Source organism: Tursiops truncatus, chromosome 13, assembly GCF_011762595.2.
Source record: "Tursiops truncatus isolate mTurTru1 chromosome 13, mTurTru1.mat.Y, whole genome shotgun sequence".
Lineage (NCBI taxonomy): Eukaryota > Metazoa > Chordata > Mammalia > Artiodactyla > Delphinidae > Tursiops > Tursiops truncatus.
The window spans coordinates 17,431,715-17,450,868 of NC_047046.1; the positions used below are offsets into that span (position 1 = coordinate 17,431,715).

General features: G+C 49.5%; 2 protein-coding genes across 14 annotated transcripts in view; one reads left to right on the forward strand and one right to left on the reverse strand.

The window, feature by feature from the left end:
* Window positions 1-4,503, reverse strand: part of UBE3B (ubiquitin protein ligase E3B) — a 57,001-nt gene extending 52,498 nt beyond the window's left edge. For 4 of the 6 annotated variants that reach the window (XM_019950403.3, XM_073790208.1, XM_019950399.3 and 1 more), the window contains exons 1-2: window positions 4,133-4,289; window positions 241-347 (exon numbers count right to left, since the gene is read on the reverse strand). The gene's annotated coding sequence lies outside the window, so the exon portion shown is untranslated. Of the gene's footprint in view, window positions 1-240; window positions 348-4,132; window positions 4,290-4,431 lie in introns of those variants that run through there. The other 2 variants (XM_033837072.2, XM_019950400.3) reach the window with 2 other exon arrangements.
* Window positions 4,504-4,521: 18 nt separating this feature from the next.
* Window positions 4,522-19,154, forward strand: part of KCTD10 (potassium channel tetramerization domain containing 10) — a 37,005-nt gene continuing 22,372 nt past the window's right edge. For 6 of the 8 annotated variants that reach the window (XR_012325215.1, XR_002179472.3, XR_002179473.3 and 3 more), the window contains exons 1-2: window positions 4,954-5,317; window positions 11,390-11,603. Coding sequence is in view for 3 of the 8 variants with exons in the window: in XM_073790209.1 (XP_073646310.1) it covers window positions 5,180-5,317; window positions 11,390-11,603 (352 nt within the window). In the remaining 5 variants the exon portion in view is untranslated. Of the gene's footprint in view, window positions 4,666-4,953; window positions 5,318-11,389; window positions 11,604-19,154 lie in introns of those variants that run through there. The other 2 variants (XM_033837074.2, XM_033837073.2) reach the window with 2 other exon arrangements.

Genomic DNA, 19,154 nt, shown 5'->3' on the forward strand with positions numbered 1-19,154 from the left:
ACAAACGAACATGGAGACGGTCCTTCATGGGGTGTCGGGGGTGGGGGAGGAAGCAGAAGAGAGAGCCTCTTCCCAATAGTAAAACAGGAGGTTGCACACAAACTGTGACTAAGTACCTGTAATACCATCTTGAAACTTTTACCTGATGATGGGAGGGAGCGTGAGAAGACAGGCAATAAAAAGGTACCAGTCTTCCAAACCATTCACTCTGCCCCAAAAGTGGAAGTCTGGAGCACTCACCTGAGGACCTGCCGGTGACACAGAAATGTCAGGTAATCAGTCATTAGTGACTTTGCACAGGGCTCACAGCTGAGGACATCTTCTCACTTCAGAGGAGCTTGTGTTTTCTGGCAGAAGCAGAAGAAAAAAAATCCAGATTTAGGATTAGTTTTCTAGGTAGGCATCATATACCTTCCTCACTGAGAAAAAGTAATAAAGACAGTGCAAAAACATCTGTGTCCTCTCTAGTTAATGTTGGATCTAAATGGTAGACGTATCTCCCCAGTCCTCACAGTTGAAAGGGAATAGGTTGAGAATAAGCCCAAAGAAGTTGCTGAATTAAAGCTGTAAATGTTTTGTGATGGCAACTAAGAATAACAGAGGGGATGACATGTTTAAAAGCCATTGCAAATTATGTTTGACGTTTTCAGCAAGTTGGAAAAATATTTATGTCTAAGAAATGAAAAGGAGGCTGGCTGCGAACCAACACTGTTACAGAGTCCAAGGTCATACTGCTTGCCACACGACAGGCCAATAAATTGAGAGACGAGTTGATGGGGCAAGGAACAGCGATTTTATTTGGAAAGCCAGCAAACCGAGAAGATGGTGGACTCATGTCCCAAAGAACCATCTTGCCTGAATTAGAATTCAGGCTTCTTTTATACTAAAAGGGGAGGGAGGAAAGTCAAACATTTCCTGGTTCTGGTCAGCCTCCAGAGGGGACGTGTTAATTTCTTCCTCCCTGCAGTCATTCGGAGGTGGGCCTGGTCAGGATGTTTCCTGTGAGCTAAACAAAGGTATTTTAGCTTAATGCTCACTACTTGGGAGGCAGGGTTCCCAGAGGTGGGCCATTATGTATAATTTAAGCTTACAGGCAACATCCCTTTAGTGATTAACTTGTAATAGAATACAAAGGGTTCTTCCCTATTACAACATGATCCCAATTACACAACGAAAGAGAAAAAATCACGTGCGCAGGTAGATACAAAACTGGGGGGAAAAACACGTTAGGAATGGTTGTTTTAACTAATGAATATAACAAAAGAGAAGCAGACTCACAGATACAGAGAACAACTGGTTACCAGTAGGGCGAGGGAAGGAGGAAGGGGCAGTATCGGGGTAAGGGATTAAGAGGTACAAACTGTAAGGTATAAAATAAAGTACAAGGATCTTTTGTACAACATGGGGAATATAGCCAGTATTTTATAACTACAAATGGAGCAAAACCTTTAAAAATTGTGAATCACCATATTATACACCTGTAACATATATATTGTACACCTGTAACTTATATATAATATTGTACATCAACTATATATACTTCAATATTAAAAGAAAGAGTGGTTGTTTTGAGGTAGGGGAACTGTGGGAAATTTTGCTTCCCTAACTAGTCTGTTTCTCGAACTCTCCACAGAAGGCATGTGGTAGCGTGACATGGCACTGTGAGTCAGAGCTGGAGCCAGCCCCTAGCTCTGCCGTGTACCGCGGGGGGAGGTATCTCGGAGTCGTTCTGTCTTGTCTGTTAATCAGCTTAGAGGCCGATCATGAGCACTGAATGAGATGATGACCTCAAGCACCTATAGAGGTGGCTGACGGGGCGCACAGTCAGTAAGTCTAATTGGCGTATTATTTTTATAGACACAAAGATTTTCTTTTTTAAAACTCTTCAGCAGAGGCCCTCATCTGTACAGGCACTGTGGTTCTCTGGGTAGGAAATAACAGTCACCCGTTAAGAGTTTTTTCTATCCCTGGGTGTACTAAGACTCACCAGTCCTGTCACTTGGGCTATGAGCCCTGGGCCCTGTTTATATTGGGTAACAGCTTCAAGGTCCTGAGAGCTACAAACAAGCCGGCCCAAGCCATGAGCACAATGGTATACTCTTTCCTTAACGTGGAGACAGTCCCTCTTGGGGGGCAGGGGGAAGAAGGGGAGGGAGCAGAAGGAGAAGAGAGCACTTTTTCCCAATAGAAGAACAGGAGGTTGCATGCTAACTGTGACTAAGTACCTCTAAGACTATGTCAAAACTTCACTTCTCCCAGCGGGCCCTGCAGGGTAAGATCCCTTCCTTGAGATCATCATCCCCTTGGCAACGCTCTATGTTGGTTTCTGTTTACATCACATAATGGTCTATACTTTGCAGTTCTTCAAATTCTTTCTTATTCACCTCCTCTACCTGCATAACATCTATTACAGTTCATCAATCAAATAAAAACACATCAGAAGTATTTATTAAGTACTTACTCTGCTAAATGCCCTGGAGAATCAAAGAAAAGGCTGTGCATAGAAAAGGCTGTGAGTAGCAGAGAAAGCCTTGGGTCAAAATAGCCCTTGGTTCTTTCAAGTTCTGGTTCTACCTTATTTGGCCAAGTTACTTATCCTCTCTAGGCCTCAGTTTCCTTATCTGTAAATTGAGGATAATAATAGTACCTGCCTCCTAGAGTTGCTAAAAGGATTAAATGAAAATTTATCCTTCTCGTATCTCGATTTAGTCATCAGGATACTGTGATTAGATTAAACGGGAAAATGTTAATAAGGAGTATCTGAAAGCAGATAGCAGGTAAGTGAGCTTTACTGTTCTGTCCCTAAGAAGTTTACAATCCAGTTAGGGAAACAAAAATGTTATAGGTGGAAAGATAAGGAAACAAGAGATTGTTGATAACCAAGATGGTCTGAAAAGCAAAGGGAAACATGTTGATTTGAGTACCCACTGCTTGTCAAGTCCTTTCTATGTGATCTCATCTAACAAGAAGAGCAACCCTATAAGATCATTTAATATCTCCCATAATCCCATTTAATATCTCCCATAATCCCAAAAGCGGCAGAGTCAAGATTTTAATACTGAGTCAGGACTCTTCTCTACTTCTATAGTTCCATGAGACTGTTCAAAATCAATCTTTTCCGGATCAGGCCAACTTCATGGAGCACTATGAAAGAGCCTGACAGTCTAGAGAGTGTAGTCCAAAGGTGAAGCACCATATATAACTGCTGTCTGAGCCCAAGGCAATTTTCTGCTTATGGTGGGAATAGCTGGGCAGCTAGGTTGAATGACCTGGTTGAATGACCATTTGTTAGGGGTGGACCATGGATCAAACACTGTACAGATATTTAACCACCTGTCTTTTCAGCTCTATCAGGTCTCAACAGTCTAACTTTCTTAAGAATAAGCAACAGGTTTTGAAGGCTACAGCCTATGTAGGTGCATGCTTTCAAATCCCACCTTCACACAGAGAAAATGAAATGTAGAAAGGGACATGACTTGTCAGAGGTCACTAGGCTCCTGAATTTGAACCCACTTCTAGCCCCAAAGCAATTATTTATTTTAAGTGCAACAGAGAAGACCCAGGGACGCCACTATTCACGGAAGGCAAAGAAAAATCGAGAATGCAAGGCTGCCCATGGGGCTAAAAGTCAAATTACTACCAAGCTTTCCTTTATTGGTATCATTAACACCAGCTGCTTCCATTGAGCGCTGAATGTCAGACATGGTTCTAAAACTTTAATTACACAATACCCTTTGTGACATGAGCTAATTACTCCATTTCACAGAGTTGGAAACTGGGCTCAGAGAGGAGAAAGAATTCACCCAAGGTTACAGTGAGTAGGGTTCGAACTCCGGTTTGGGTGACTTCTGCGGCCCGGCGTCTTTCCCCGGCATCAACAACCACAATAACAAATCTTTTTCGTCCAGCGCTAGTCCGCTTATAAAGGCCTATTGCCCCTTTTTATCTCATTGACCCCAGAGATAAAAAGGTCACGGAGAACCCCTCCCCACCCCCTACCGGAACCCGAAAGCCAGCCCCCAGCACCTGCCCCTCCGACCAGGAGAAGCAGGGACCCAGCCCCAGGGGCACCTCCCTCCAAGTCCCCGGCCCCACTACCCAGAGAACCCACAACCCTGTTGCCACTCGCTACCCGCAGGCCGTAGACCTTTATCCGCTCGAGGCCCCCGCGCTCGGGGTCGGGGCCGCAGTTTACCACCGCCTCAGCCCAAGACCCCCGAGCTCTGCCTGACCCGGGGCAGCAGCCGAGGCCCGACCGCCATCTTGCCCCGGGATGTTCACTCTGAGAGCTCCGCCGGGAAACCACTATCCAGTTCCGGAAACGACAGTTCCGAAGAGCTTCTTCGTCCGGAAAGGAAAACCTCCCTGCACCTTGTCCCCCTCTATGGAAGCCGAAAAAGCGGAGCATTAGGAGCGGGATAAATGCCTGACCCAGCCGAGAAGAGATGCAACCCATTCCAACCAGGGAACTTTGAAGGAAAGCGGCCGATATCTAGGAGTACAACGGACCCTTTAGGAAGCTGTCCTCTGCGGGGCGGAAGTGGCGTGGCCGAGTGCGGAAGTCCTCGCCCCGGCCCCGCCTCCGCCCTAGGCTCACGCGAGCTGGGTGTTTCCTGTCTTTCTTAGTCCGGGTTTGGAGACTCCGGCGTCCTCCGGCTTTTCATGGTAAGGAGGGCGTTGCCCGCGGACTGGGGGCTCTGGGCGGGCGAGAGAGCGGGACAGAGGTAGAATAAAGGGGGCAAGGACCGAGAGGAGGGGGTTTGATGAGGGGCTGTCGCGATAGGAGAGAGGCGGTTGGGGGAATGGATGGGGGGCGAGGCCGGGGGTGGGGGAAGGGCTCTGGACGGAGAAGTGTGTGTGCGTGCGTGTGTGCGTGTGCGTGTGTGTGTGTGTGTGTGTGTGTGTGTAGGGGAGTGCTGTCCCTAGCTGTTGGGGGATCCGGGAAAGGGCATTTGGGCTCGTGGAGTAGATATGTGCATGGATGAGTGGGGGGTCTGAGACTTCAGCGCTGGTCGGAAATGAGAATTGGTGATTGTAAAGAGAACAAAGAGATGTCACTGAAGATAGACATCTGGAGTGGAAAATGAGGATTTGGGCAGGGCTGTGAAGGAAAATGGGTAATTTATGAGAGGGCGAAGTGGGATTCCTTGGAGCGGAGTGTTCGGGGTTTTTGGAAGTTATGCTAGAGTCGCTGGGTTTCGGTGAAGTGGGGACGAGGCTTACAAGTGCGTCTGAACACACGGGCCAGTGGAGCGGAGGAAAGAAACCGAGGGAGCCCGCCGGTGGGCGTGCGCTCGGTGCTGGGAACTCCGTGGAGGTATGATGCCAGGGTCCTGAGGTCAGGGTACCTTCGCCACGGAATCCAGCGCCTTAATTGGCGCCTGGGTACCTATCTAGTCACTTGCGTCGAGACCCGGGGTGGCCACAGCTAAGGAGCTGGGGATGCCTCACACTCTTATCTTCTAGCTGTGGGAAGTTTCTCTGTGCTTGGAATCCTTCAAGGGTCTGTTCTTGAATAGCCCTTTTTCCCTGGGTGGGAATGACCAAAGTTCAGCCCAGACCCTCTTTTTACTTGCTTGCCCCAAGTCTTTAACCTGGCAAGTGCAGTCTTTAGGGAACACCGGTCCCAAGGCCAATGTTGAAGAAAAAAATGATTCAACCCGTATCTGACTTTGAACAGCTCCATTTTGTGCAAAGTAAGTTCCACTTGAGAGAGAGAAGTCATTAAAGCAGTGGTTCTCAAACGGTGGTCCCCAGACCAGCAGCATCACCTGGGAACTTGTTAGAAATGGCCAAGTTTTCTAGACCTACCAGACTACTGAGTCAGTCTCGGGGTGGGGACCAGCAATCTGTTTTAGCAAGCCCTGCAGGGGATGAGAGTGATGATTTCTTGATTTGGGCTCTGTAATGAGAGGTGCATGAGAGTGGGAGTCAGAGGATCCTAATAGTTCTGGTACTTACTTTTCTCCCCTTAAAAATGGGAGTGATGATAACGTTTTTCTCACTAGCCTGCTGAAAGAAATAGGCCAATGGTTTGTGTGCACAACACAGGAAGAGAAAGTAATTCGACAGAACTCTTGGAAATATCAGTGGCTGTCCTGTAAATTTTGGATGCAAAATAATGCTACAGTTATGTGGTTGGTTGAATTTTTTTTATTTTTTTCATAAACTTATTATTTATTTTTGGCTGCATTGGGTCTCCATTGCTGCGCGCGGGCTTTATCTAGTTGTGGCGAGCAGGGGCTACTCTTCGTTGTGGTGCGTGGTCTCTAGGCGCCCGGGCTTCAGTAGTTGTGGCACACAGCCTCAGTAGTTGTGGCACACAGCCTCAGTAGTTGTGGCGCACGGGCTTAGTTGCTCCGCAGCATGTGGGATCTTCTCGGACCAGGGCTCAAACCCGTTTCCCCTGTATTGGCAGGTGGATTCTTAACTACTGCGCCACCAGGGAAGTCCACTGGTTGAATTTAGTTTTGTTGAAATGGAACAGCAGACCTCTGAGTTGTAGAAGTGCCCTGATTTGGAGGGTAGGGGGAGTTTTATAATTAGCCTCAAGACAATGACTCTTAGCTAGTTAAAGAAACACCTGAGCTTTGTGGCTGCACATTAAAATCACCTGAAGAGCTTTTTAAACACTAGTTTCTGAGATGCCGCGCCCTTCCCCAGTTTGATTAATTGTTCTGGGTGAAGCCAAGGAATCACCACTTTTTAAGTGCACCCAGGTGATTCCAGTACAGCCAAGGCTGGGAAGCTCTGGCCTCAAGGACAACTATACTAAATACTTAAATATTTATTCCTTGAGGGTTATTCTGAAGATTATGGCTTTAACTTCATTTTACAAGTTAGGAAGCTGAGACTCGGTGAAGCCATTTGTCTGAACATCACACAGAACTGCAGGTTTAGGTTTGCTGAACTCTTATTCAGACTTTCTACACACATCTCCAACACACACACACACACACACACACACACACACACACACACACGAGACAGTTCTACAGAGGTAGAGGAAACTTCGAAGGGTGAGGGATTTGGTGCCTTTTTTCCTGTTGTACTTGCCTGGGTCTCCTTTCGAGTCAGAGGTTTTACCCCTTAGGCTGATTTTTATTTTTTAAGCATGCGTACAGTTGCTTCTTGTCTGTGTGCGGCCTGAAGCTGTGAAGCAGGGGCCTGCTTTTGTTTCCGATTTGGTTTGTTTTTCTGTGTGGTCAGAAATTCATAGGACTTATAGAGCCAGAGGTTGGGGAGCTTCTCCAAGACCAGGAAGTTAAATGTAGGCTGACTGGAGTGGGGCGACACAGAACTTTTAGAACAGCGGGTTGAAATCTTGGCTGCACATTGGAATCACCTAGGGAGTTGGAATTCTAAAGTGCTATTGCCTAGCCACACCCCCAGACCAATTGCATCAGAATTTCCCTGAGTAAGGCCCAGGCATCAGGATTTTTTTAAAGTGGAGAGCCACTGTTTAGAATCAGCAGCAGTGTGCTCAGGGGAGGTGGGAAAGAGAAGCCTGGACTTACTGATCTAACTGGAATAAACTTCTGATTGAGTAGAATCAGTAACCAATACTGCAAGTGTTAATTACCTCTTTCTTGTAACCAGTTGTGCTCTCTCCTGCCTCACCTCCCCAACCTCATTAACGATGAAACAAAGGCAGGATCCCAGCAGGGATGGCTGAGGAGGCCTCCGAAGAGAGGTTTGCTGTGAGAGGCTCATCGTCTACTGCTTTGTGTCCTCCGCTCCCTGCGACTCAGGCTTAGGGATGAACACAGCCAGAATCTTTTTTCCAAGGGCCTCTCCTAGTATTGAAGTGACTGACCTTTAGAAGGGTGGGCTCTGGAAAGGTTCAGGGCTTTCTCTGTCTACTTGCAAGTCTCAAGCTAGATCAGGATGGTTTCTGCCTTTCTCTCTTAGTGTTTTGGTTGAATGTCAGTAGACCTGGAAATGGACTTAGAAGATAATTTGAGACTTGGAGCGCATTCCCAGATCATCGTAGTTTGAGTGCTTTGTGTTGCTCTGAGGCAGGGGCTGGGCCGAGTGCTCTCTGGGGCCTCGCAGCCCTAGAAGGTGTGGCCACTGTCCCCACTCGCTAGACGGGACTAGACTCAGACAGCTGGTAAGTGGCAGGGCTTGGGGCCTAAACTCAGGTCTGACTTCCAAACCCAAGCTCTCAGCCACACATGACCTCCTGTCTTTCTTTCAGAGCTTTTTTGTACTTTCTGAAGAATGGGGGGGTGGGGGCCCCCTTTCTCAATTTCTGTGTCATAGCTCTGTATATACCAAGCATGATCATTGATAAAACCATGGGCTTGGGGCCAGGCAGGACTTGCCCACATCCTTCACTCGCTTCCTCATCAGGACACCAGTGCACTTGGAGAAGTGCACTTGGAGAAGTGACTGATTGTCTGTGGGCTGAGGTATCCAAGTCCACAAAATGAAGATAGTGATAACTGTCTTCCAGCATTGTTTGGATTTAAATGGTAGTATGTGGTGATAGAAATTAAAACGGTGGTATCTCCTGGAAGGGAGGAGTGGGAAAGGGTCAGGGAGGGGCTTTCTGGAGTGATGGAAATGTTCTCTATCTTGATTTGAGTAGGGGCTACATAGATGCATAAGTTGACCCAAACTCATCAAACTCTACACTTAAAATACACTTTAGTGTATGCAGATTATCTTTAAAAAGGTAAGGAGGGGCTTCCCTGGTGGCGCAGTGGTTGAAAGTCCGCCTGCCGATGCAGGGGACATGGGTTCGTGCCCCGGTCCGGGAAGATCCCACATGCCGCGGAGACCTGAACTCCAGGTCTTCAGAGTTTTCTGAAACTCTTTACTCCCGTAAGCCATTTCTGCCATCAAATGGACAACGTGTCTTTCTGGGGGAAATGGTTGGTCATAACTGTTAGTGGCAGGTCTCTGAGGACTGATTTCACACGAAAGCTAGGAGGGAGGCATCACTGCTTCCTCTTGGCCTCTGTCTTTTGTGTTTGGCATCAGGCCACAGAGACCCCAGGTGAGCTAAGCCTGAGCTTTTGAAAACTTAACCTTCTTGTGATGTTTTCACTTGGTGAACGAAGCAGGAACAGTTTCTTGAGAAAACACCTTTCTCTCCAGGAGGCCATTCTTCGTCCGTGTCATTCTGCAGCGCCCTGACAGCAGTGGGTTCCCCAGTGGGTGATTTCCCGGCCATTCTTTTGAGGGGATGGAGGTCAAGCAAGTTGGCCATTGCCTCTACTATCACTGGTGGATTGCAGGTTGCCACTCATTAGTCCCTTAGCCCATTTAAAAAATAACACTTGTGGGGACTTTCCTGTTGGCGCAGTGCTTAAGAATCCGCCTGCCAATGCAGGGGACTTGGGTTCGAGCCCTGGTCCGGGAATATCTCACATGTCACGGAGCAACTAAGCCCGTGTGCCACAACTACTGAGCCTGCGCTCTAGAGCTCGCAAGCCACAACTACTGAGGCCTGTGTGCCACAACTGATGAAGCCTGTGTGCCTAGAGCCTGTGTTCTCAACAAGAGAAGCCACCGCATTGAGAAGCCTGCACACCGCAAGGAAGAGTAGCCCCCACTCACCTCAACTAGAGAAAGCCTGTGTGCAGCAACAAAGACCCAAAGCAGCCAAAAAATAAATAAATGAATAAATTAAAAATGAATAAATAAATTCTAAAAAAATAACAGTTGTGTTTTACCAGGTATAAATGTAATATGTGTTTATTGTGGGAGGTCTGTAAAAGAAAAGCATAAAGAATAAAAAACAAAAACAGTCCTTTTTCAGTCCAGGGTATAGTTTTAAAGGTTCTGTGTTGTCAGTGCCCTCCAGCTGAAACCACCAAGAGTATGTCTGTAGTCATAGTTGGGTTTGTTTTCTTGGTGCATTGAGGGAGAACTGTGGAGGGTCTCAGAAAGAGGACTCGGGCTTCTGGTGGGTGATTGTGGGAAGGACTCAGGAAGTGGGGCTTTGCTCTGTGTTGAATGCTGCCGGGAAACAGGGCTAATTCTGGGATTGGGTCTTAGTAATTCCTCACTTGAAGGCGGGAAGGATGGAATGGGGCTCTAATTGGTAAAGAAGCAGCCATGAGGACCCTTATTGGTCATTTTTTGGGGGACAATGTCCTTGTTTTTGTCTGTGTTCAGACATAATTACAGGGGGGCCTCGCTTTTGTCTTGATGCATCAGCGGCCGAGTTGCCTTGTCTGCTGGTGATGTGCTGTGAAGTCATTCACATTATGTGGGAACCCCGAGGCCGCGGCGTGAGTGCTGGGCCAGCTCGTGGCCAGCAGTGCTGTGCTCCAGATCCAGTAAAGACTCAGCCACTCTTGGAATCGTCAGCTATAGAATGTTCCCTATTCAAGAAAAGTTTTCTGCTGGGAGTCTGGGATTAGCAGATGTAAACTATTATATATAGGATGGATAAACAAGGTCCTACTGTATAGCACGGGCAGCTATATTCCGTATCCTATGATAAACACAGTGGAAAAGAATATTAAACATGTGTATAACTGAGCCACTTTGCTGCACAGCAGAGATGGGCACAACGTTGTAAATCAGCCAGACTTCAATTAAAAACATAAAATTTGGGAAAAAAGAAAAGTTTTCTTTGAATACACACATGCCAGGTACCAGTCTCCTTTCCTGCGTCTGCTTAGATCAGACACTGCATCCATTTGTCTTACGGGGATGTACATGGTCGCTGGCAGTGCTCTTTAGGGAGACTCAGCGGATCTTGCTGTTTGGGGAAGTACTAGTACAGGAAGTCTCCAATTTGCAATAACTTGCTTCCAAGAGTTTTTATGTCTTTTGTTGAGTACTTAGAAACACTTATTCCCTGTAAGGGAACGGTAGTTGAGACCCCACTCAATTTCCTGAAAGCTTGTTTCATGGGTAATTCAACGGAAAAGTGGCACTTTTAGCTGTTCCGTTGTGCATAGCAGTAAGGAAACGGGACCTTGGCAGTGCTTTCGGCCACTTTAGGATACAGCCAGGGTGTTCATTTATACGGGTAGTGGGCACAAAGGAAGTCCTTGTAATGCAAGACTTAGTGGCAAACTGGTACTTGCAGGGTCAGCAGTGAAGCCAGTGTATGAGGCTGTCTGCTTGGAGTTTGGGGCAGGTTGGGGAGTGCATGCTCCTCCCAATGGGTTAGCCGACACCCCAGCTCCCACCACTGGTTCCCCTGCTGGCCTAGTTGGCCTCTGATTTTAAGAGAAGCCAGAAACTCAGATTTTCCTGTGAATTCTCCCGAGTTGTCAACGCTGGGAGTAAACTTTGTTTTCAATGCAGTATACACTTGGACTAAGCAGAACACATCTGGAGGCCAGCTGCAGCACACTGGCTGAGAAAAGTAAATCAGGCCTGGTGCTGTGACCCTAGTGCCCCTGTGTTTGTCCCCTGGCAGGAAGAGATGTCAGGAGAAAGTGTGGTGAGCTCAGCGGTGCCAGCAGCTGCGACCCGCACCACTTCGTTCAAGGGCACGAGCCCCAGTTCCAAGTACGTGAAGCTGAACGTGGGTGGAGCCCTGTACTACACCACCATGCAGACGCTGACCAAGCAGGACACCATGCTGAAGGCCATGTTCAGCGGGCGCATGGAGGTGCTCACGGATAGTGAAGGTAAGCCCAGCCTCTGGGACATGCTTGTGGTCGAGGGCTTCCTTCCAGTTCGGAAAACCAACGTGAAACAGGCAGTGTCCACAGGCCCAGGTTTCCTGTTGTGCTCAGTGTTACTGGGCGTGCAGGGAGCCTTGAGAGTGAGTAACAGGGAGACTGGATCTAATCGGGGGGGAGGGGGAGGTGGTCAAGGAGGGCTTCCCTGAGGAGGTGACACCTAAGCTGAGAGCTGAAGATGAGTAGGAGTCAGCGGGATGGGGGGGGTCATAATCTCGACTTAGCTGTTGATTTGCAGTGTGACTGTGAGAAAGTCACTTCCCTGCCCCAGGCATCAGCTCTGTACAGTGGACGCTGGACTGGCTGCCCTGGTTGGCTCTCTTCCCATTCTCTCGGTCATGATTCTGTGATGTCAGAGTGAAACTCGAGTGTGACAGAGGTGGGAGCGTTTTCTCTGGACCGTTGTCCTCCTAGGATGGGGTCCTGATAAAAGACTCACAAACCTGGATTTTGGAGTCTCAGCTCCCCATTTTCTTGTCTGGTGACCCTAATCAAGTTGTTTAGCCTGTCGTCGTCTCATTTCTCCATCTGGCAAATGGGCACAATGACACCCACCCCGGGGGCACTGCTGGCCCATAGCAAGCATTCAATATGTATATTCAATGCGTGGGTTTTTTGTTTTTGCTTGTTTTTAGTTGCGGCATGGGAACTTAGTTGTGGCATGGGAACTTAGTTGTGGCATGCGGACTTCTTAGTTGCGGCATGCGAGCTTCTTAGTTGCAGCATGCATGCGGGATCTAGTTCCCTGACCAGGGATCGAACCCGGGCCCCCTGCATTGGGAGCGTGGAGTCTTACCCACTGGACCACCAGGGAAGTCCCCAGTGTGTGGTTTTTTTTTTCTTTTTGTGGAAAGTCATGTTAATGAAGGGCAAAGAATTGTTTAAAATGGTCCTACTTCTCATAACTACTTCCACCCACCTGGAACACTCAGACCCCTGCAAGAGGGAGCATCCTTCTTTGGCTGGGTTTATGGGGCAGGTCACATGAGGTTTAAAGATGGCCCCATCCTTCATTCCTTGGCCTGAGCTTGCTTGAGACCAGGCCAGACCACGGCTTGGCTTGACCCTACCTTACCTGTTTCCGAGGCTGGCCTCTGTGCTGACGCCCCTGCCTTTCTCGAGATGGTAGTTCCTGGAAGAGTGGCGAGTTTTGACACAGGGGTGGGATTGGGGGCTCTGGGCCTGGTGTGCACAGCGTGTTCTCCTATCCTAAGAGGGCCACACCCTGGACTGTCGGCTAGTGGGGGCGTCTCCCTCTGTGTCCTGGAGAAGCCAGGCTGCTGGGGGACCTTCAGTCCCACTTCCCTGGGCTCCCCACAAACTTGGGTTTCTGGCCCAGCAGCAGGTGAATGAGGTCAGAGCCCCAGAGCTGCCTCAGTGCCCCACCCAGAAAACGCCAGGGTTTTTATGAGTAGGAGGATCCCCTCTGCTGGGCCGCACCCAGCATGGCCCGGGAGTATTTGTGGAAATCAAGACAATAGCACCCCAGCTGCTGAAGGAAGTGGACCTTATCTGAGACCCCAGGATTGTTGTGGCCTTCCTTCCGCCCTGCCCAGTCTCTGGCGGGGCTCAGGAAAAGCGGCTGGCTCGCTTCCAAGGCAACGTGGAAGCCGTGTCTCCTTGAGAGCCCTCACCTTGGTGGCTTGATGCTGTGTCACAAAGGAGACAGAGTCCGCAAGCTTTCCCATCCCCCAACTGGGAGACGCACGAGAGTGGAACCAGTGGGCCTGTGCAGGCTTCTAAACCGCTGCCAGAGGATGTCCTTCCTCGGTGCTTCGTGGAAAACCCAGCATCTCCAGGGAAGCAGTGCTGCCTTTGACACTCCAAACCTCAGCTGTTTCCACTTCACAGAACTCCAGCCCCCTTCAAGTCATCATGAAAAGCTCACAGTATGGCCTTTTATGGGTTTTGTTTCATTTAAGCCTCACCTTAACCCTTTAAGGGGTGGCTGCTGTTACCAGTTGCTAAGTGAGAAATCCACATCTCAGAGAGGTGAAATGCTTTTTCAAAAGCTACAGGGCTGGAAATGATGAAGCTACTGAACCCTGGATGTGCCGGCTCTAACTGTCTGTTGTGCGTGGTTTGATGTGGGCCCAGCCCTAGGCCTGGTCGTCTGAGTGTGGCAGCCTTATGGTGCAACCACCAGCTTAGAGATGAAGCCCTTTTGGGCCTGGGGTGTCAGGCTGAGTGTCTGGTCTTCCAGCCAGCGCTGTGCTGGCAGAGCAATCCTGTTGGCCCCTGGGGAGTACACTGCCCAGCCTGACCCATGGCCTAAGCACACCCTTGGATCTACAAAGCGCGGTAGACTTTCTGCATCTCACAGCTTCACCCTGGCCTTCAGGCAGGAAGCTTGTCGGTGGCAGTGAAATTTGCCACAAACAGGCCCAAATGCCAAGTGTGGCTCACCCAGGCGAGTGAAGCCAGCAGGACGGCATGCTGGTTAAAGAACAAGGGCTCTGAAGATACCGAACAGTATATGCATTGTGTTGCTAGAAATCTGTACAGGATACCTGAGAAGCTGGTTGCTTCTGGGGAGGGGACCTGGGGTCCTGGGTGGGTGGCAGACTCTCTTGCACTACACGCCCTTCTGCCTGCCTGAGTTGTATACCGTGTGCACGTAATTCCTCAACAGAGAGGAGCGTGGGTGTTGGCGGTGGACCTGGATTTGAGTCCTGCTCTGTCCCATGGTAGCTGTCCCAGCTAACCGCTGTGGAGCAGTTTCCACGTATTGGGCATTGTGCTCACACAGGCTCATTTGCTGTTCACTGGTGATGTGACACTAGTCGAGTAACTTTTTCTCTGAGCCTCTTTCCTCATTTAAAAGTTGCAAATGATAATGCTTTTCAGGGTTGTCATGGGGATTACATGAGGACGTTAGAAAGCCCTTGACAGGAGGCCCAGCACTTTGGGAGACTCAGTAAATGGGGGCTGTCTGTTATTGCTTTAGTCCTGCCTGGGCTGGGGTGTAGAGGGGCCGGGGCTGTGGGGAAGGGTCTCAGCACGCTGTGGAGAAGTGGCCTGCCTTGGCCTTGTGGGATGAGGGTGTTGCGGTCTCACGTTCCCCCTACAGGGGTCGCTCTTCTGAGAGGACACGGTGGCAGTGATTAGACCTTTCCCAGACTCCTCCCCAGAAAGATTCAGTTCCTGCAGTGCTAGAATTTCTCCCGGAGCCCTTGTCATTGTCGTCATTGGCGGGTGGATTTATGTGGCCCTTTCATAACACGACTTCTGTCCGGCCCTCACCTGTAGTTGCCTGCCTCATCCCTGTTGCTTGTAGTACTTTCCCGCCTTAACTGGTGTCTGGTCTCTGGCTAATGTTTTTGGAGTAAGGAAGTTTATAAACTAGATCAGAGAAGAGAGTCATTAATCTAATTATCAGTAGGCGTTCCCTAGAAAACCAGTGGTGCCTCCTGCCTTATGCAAAATTCTGAAATAAGTTGAAAGCGTTTAAACTGCATAATGTAACAAACTCCCCTGTGCCCCGACTCAGACAAGGACTAAAACATTACCTGGACCCATGGGGCTTCTCTTAACCTCTCTGCCTCTCTCCCTTCTAGCCATGACCTCTAAGTAGCTTGACTGTGGGGTCACTGGGGTGGATTTCAGTCTTTGCTGCACAGAGTCACCCTCAGAGCTAAACCTTGATGCCTGTCGTCCACCCACCCCACCCCCGCTCCTCAGCCAGATGTAACTGGACAGGGTGTGGTGGGCATTAGGACTTTAAGAGCTCGCCGTGGGATTCTAATGCGCGGCCAGGGCTGAGAACCACTGGTGTGGGGCTTTGTGTGAATTACTGTTACTACAGCTGTTTATGTCCGTAACCACCGTATAGTTGGTGCATTTTTAAACATCATATAAACGGTGTTACATGTTATAGCTTGTACGTAGCCTTTTAGCTTTCGCTTTACTGAGCGTTATGCCTGTGAGATTGATCCATGAGAAAACAGCTCTAGTTCACACATTTCCCTGAAGTAGAGTGTTCCATGCAGTTTAAGGATCCATGTTCTCTGATGGTTATTTAGGCTGTTTCCAGTGTTCACTGTTAGGAATATTATCATTCTCCAACACTCTCCCAGTGCATGTGTGGGCTCTGCTTCCCAACCTTTGCCACATCATGGCACACCCAGAAAATAATATTTTTACTTTGGTGAATGAAAAAGCTCTGGAGTCCCCAGGCCCCAGCCAGCCCCACCCCACCCCCCCACACCCCCGGCCCAGGGCCCACAGCATTAAGGTCCTACCCACCATTGGGAGCTCTGTCCTGGAGTTGATTCCCAAGAGGGGAATTGGGGATCATATCCTCGACTTGATTAGGTATTAGCGGTTGTGTCAGTTATCCTCCCCACAGGGGTCTGAATTTTTGCCAACACTGGGCACCTGTCATTGTTTGCTTACTGCCAATCTGATGGTTATGATACAGTACTTTGTTGTTTTATTTAGCATTTCCAGTGCATTGAGTGACTTACGTTTATTGGCCGTTGTGTTTCATCATTTAGCTGCCGGGCAGTATCTTTACACATTTTCCCATTTTCCTTTTTTCTTTCTTTGTAGAAGTATATATTCTGGATCATATTTCTTTGTGGTCTTATGTTGTAAATATCTTCTCCCAGTCTGATTTGTTGACTTTGATACCTCGAAGTTTTTACATTATTTTTTACATTTAGATCTTTGATCTATTTCAGTCAGTGGTGCTCAACCAGAGATGATTTTTGACCCTCGGGGACACTTGGCAATATCCAGAGACGTTTCTGGGTGTCACGTTTTGGGTGTGGGAATGCTATCGGGTGGAGGCCAGGGATGCGGCTACATACCCTATGGAGAGTCTCTCCATAACAAAGAATCACCCGGTCTAAAGTGTCACTAGTGCTGAGGCAGAGAAACCCTGCCCTAGAGATTCTGATTTAGGAGTGAGGCTACTTCCAAGAGTCTGAATTTGTAACAAGGACCCAAGTACCTTAGGCAACTTATGAACAGGCAAGTTTGGGGACCATAAAAATCTAAATACCTTAGTATGGAGAAGGAGAGGTCAGTGAAAGCTCCCTGGAGGAGGTGGGGGAGGGAAGGAGAGAGGATGTACCTGGTCTGCTGGCGGGGCTGGGAGGGGGCAAGCCCGGTGGTCCAGACCCCGTCTCTGAGCCAAGCCTCCTCCCAGGCACCCCAAAAACCACGCAGACCCCCTTCCTGGGGGCTGGAACATTCTGCCTCTGGATGCCGCTGTCACTCCCGTCTGTTCTCCAGTGATGATGACATATGTAAAGGGCTCACCATCAGAGACCTATTTGATGGCTGCTGGCAGACCCGGCATTGTGCTCTGTGCTTCCTGTACATTCTCTCATCTTACCTTTATGCCAGCCCAGGGAGGAACCATTTTTAGAACAGGAAACCGTAGGACAGAGAGGTTAAGTGAGACACCAACGTCATCCAGCAAGTAGGTGCAGAGCTGGGTTTCCAGTACAGGCCTGTGCTGTCTCACTCAACCCGCCCCAGAGCCTCCGGGTCTACACCCCTCACTCTTCTTTCCAGCCCTGCCAAAGGGGCCAGGGAGCCCAGGTCGCCCTGACCTGGCTTGGCTTCCCTTAGCTTGTCTATATGCTGGGGACTGGAGCTGACTGCTTCAAAGGGATCGATTCCTGCTTTGAAAGCAACTAAAATATTTTGAAGTCAAAATGTTAATTGAAACCTCATGGAGAGTGCGTCTGGCTCTGCTCTTTTTTTTTTGCCCTTATTTGTCCAAAGTAGGATTCCTTCACCACAAGCATTTCCTGACAGCATTCTTGAGCCAGAGCCCAGTGTCACGGTCCGCCTGTTCGTTTATGGAAACTCTGGACTGTCACTTGGGTAATTGATTTCAGGGGCCCTCGTTCTTTCTGAGTGGCTGCGTTGTCCACGCATCAAAGGCAGACGAGGACATTTTCTTCCCAGAGCGGCTGGGTGGAATTTGTTGCCCTTTCTCCCAAAGACTGAGGTTCTACGTGTCTTCTCAATTTCGTATGATGAAAAGAGTTTTCCTACGAGTTCCTTGCTTGTTCTTTGTGGTTTAGGTCTGCCTCCCCAGCTTTTGGGAGTGTCCCTGGACCTCCCTGAGCCTCTGTTTTCATCTGAGGAGAATGCAGGGGAATGAGCCTCCATCACCAGGAACTGTTGGGGAGATAATACGGTCTTTCCATACCTTGTCGGCTTGCTGGAGGGAGAGCACTTGATCCACGGTAACAACAAGGGTCGCAAGCTGCTGGCCAGCAGGCCCTGTTGTGGCTCTGTTTTTTTTTAAAAAAAAAAATCAGTTTACTGTTCTTTAGAAGTCTGGAGATTTCACAGGGAAATCTGCATTTTTGGCTTCTCCTGGAACATCAGGGGCTCTGTCAGCCCTGGGCCTCGTTCCTGCCTGGCCAGTTTTGGCTGGAGTGGGAAGAACCCCCTTGGGGGGCGGGGGCGGGGAGAGGCAGGGCCTGGGCTGTGGTCCGCCCTGCCCACCTGCACCTGGTTATCCTGTGTGCTCAAGGCCCCTGTAGGCATCTGAGCTGCAGAACAGATACTGAGTCCGCACTTTGTTGTCTCAGCTGGAGAAAGGAGCGGGAACATAATGTCCAGCGGGCACTGTCAAGGTGACAGGATTTACCACACCTGTGAAGGCCTCGTTGTCCTTCCTCGGATCCCGGGTCTGACTCCAGGCCACACATTTGCTTTGTGTTTGCCGAGATTGGGGATTAACTTCTTGCTGTACTCAGGAGGCCATAGCAGCGTGGAAGTGCCGCGCAGAAGGCTCTGGAGGGACGAGACGGGACCTTTAACCAAAGGCCCAGGAACCGTGGACTGAGGAGTAGTTGCAAAGCGGAACGTGGAAATGGCCTCCTTGTCAACTCTCCTGGTGATGGCGGCAAGGAACACTAACTAGTGCACTAGAACACCTGAGCACACTTGGCGGGGCTGGACTCGGGGGAGGCGGGCCGACTTGTGACCGGACGTGAAAAGGTGCCTTGGCTGCCCTTGGCCTCCATTGGCCTCTGCTGCTGATCCAGGGCCTGGGATCTGAGGAGGATTTGGGAAGACATAGTGGTCTTAGGAGTGGAAACCTGGCTCTTTTCCCAAGCTGAGGGAAAGCAGGGGCAGAGAATGAGTGATTCCTGTGTGAACCTCCTAACTTCCCTGGGCGCTGGCGTTTCCTCACCTGCAGTGCGCAGCAGGAGACTTGGGGCCCCCTTCCCGGGGTGACCCTGCTTATCGGGAAGGCCGGGACTTCTCCGCCTGTCTGGCTTCACGTTTTCTCTTGAGATGTACTTGTTCTTCACCTCAACCCTGCTTCCCCTTCTGGTACCTCCTCCTCCCCTTCCCAGGCTCCAGTCCTCTTTCCTCTTCCCAGTAGCATTTGCATTTCAGCGGAGGAATTTCGAGAAGCGAAGCCGCATAGCGGCCCTGCAGACCAGGGCCAGGACTGGAGACTGGAGAAGACACTGAGAAGCGGCAGGACTCGCCTTGTCCCCACCCACAAGGCACAATTTC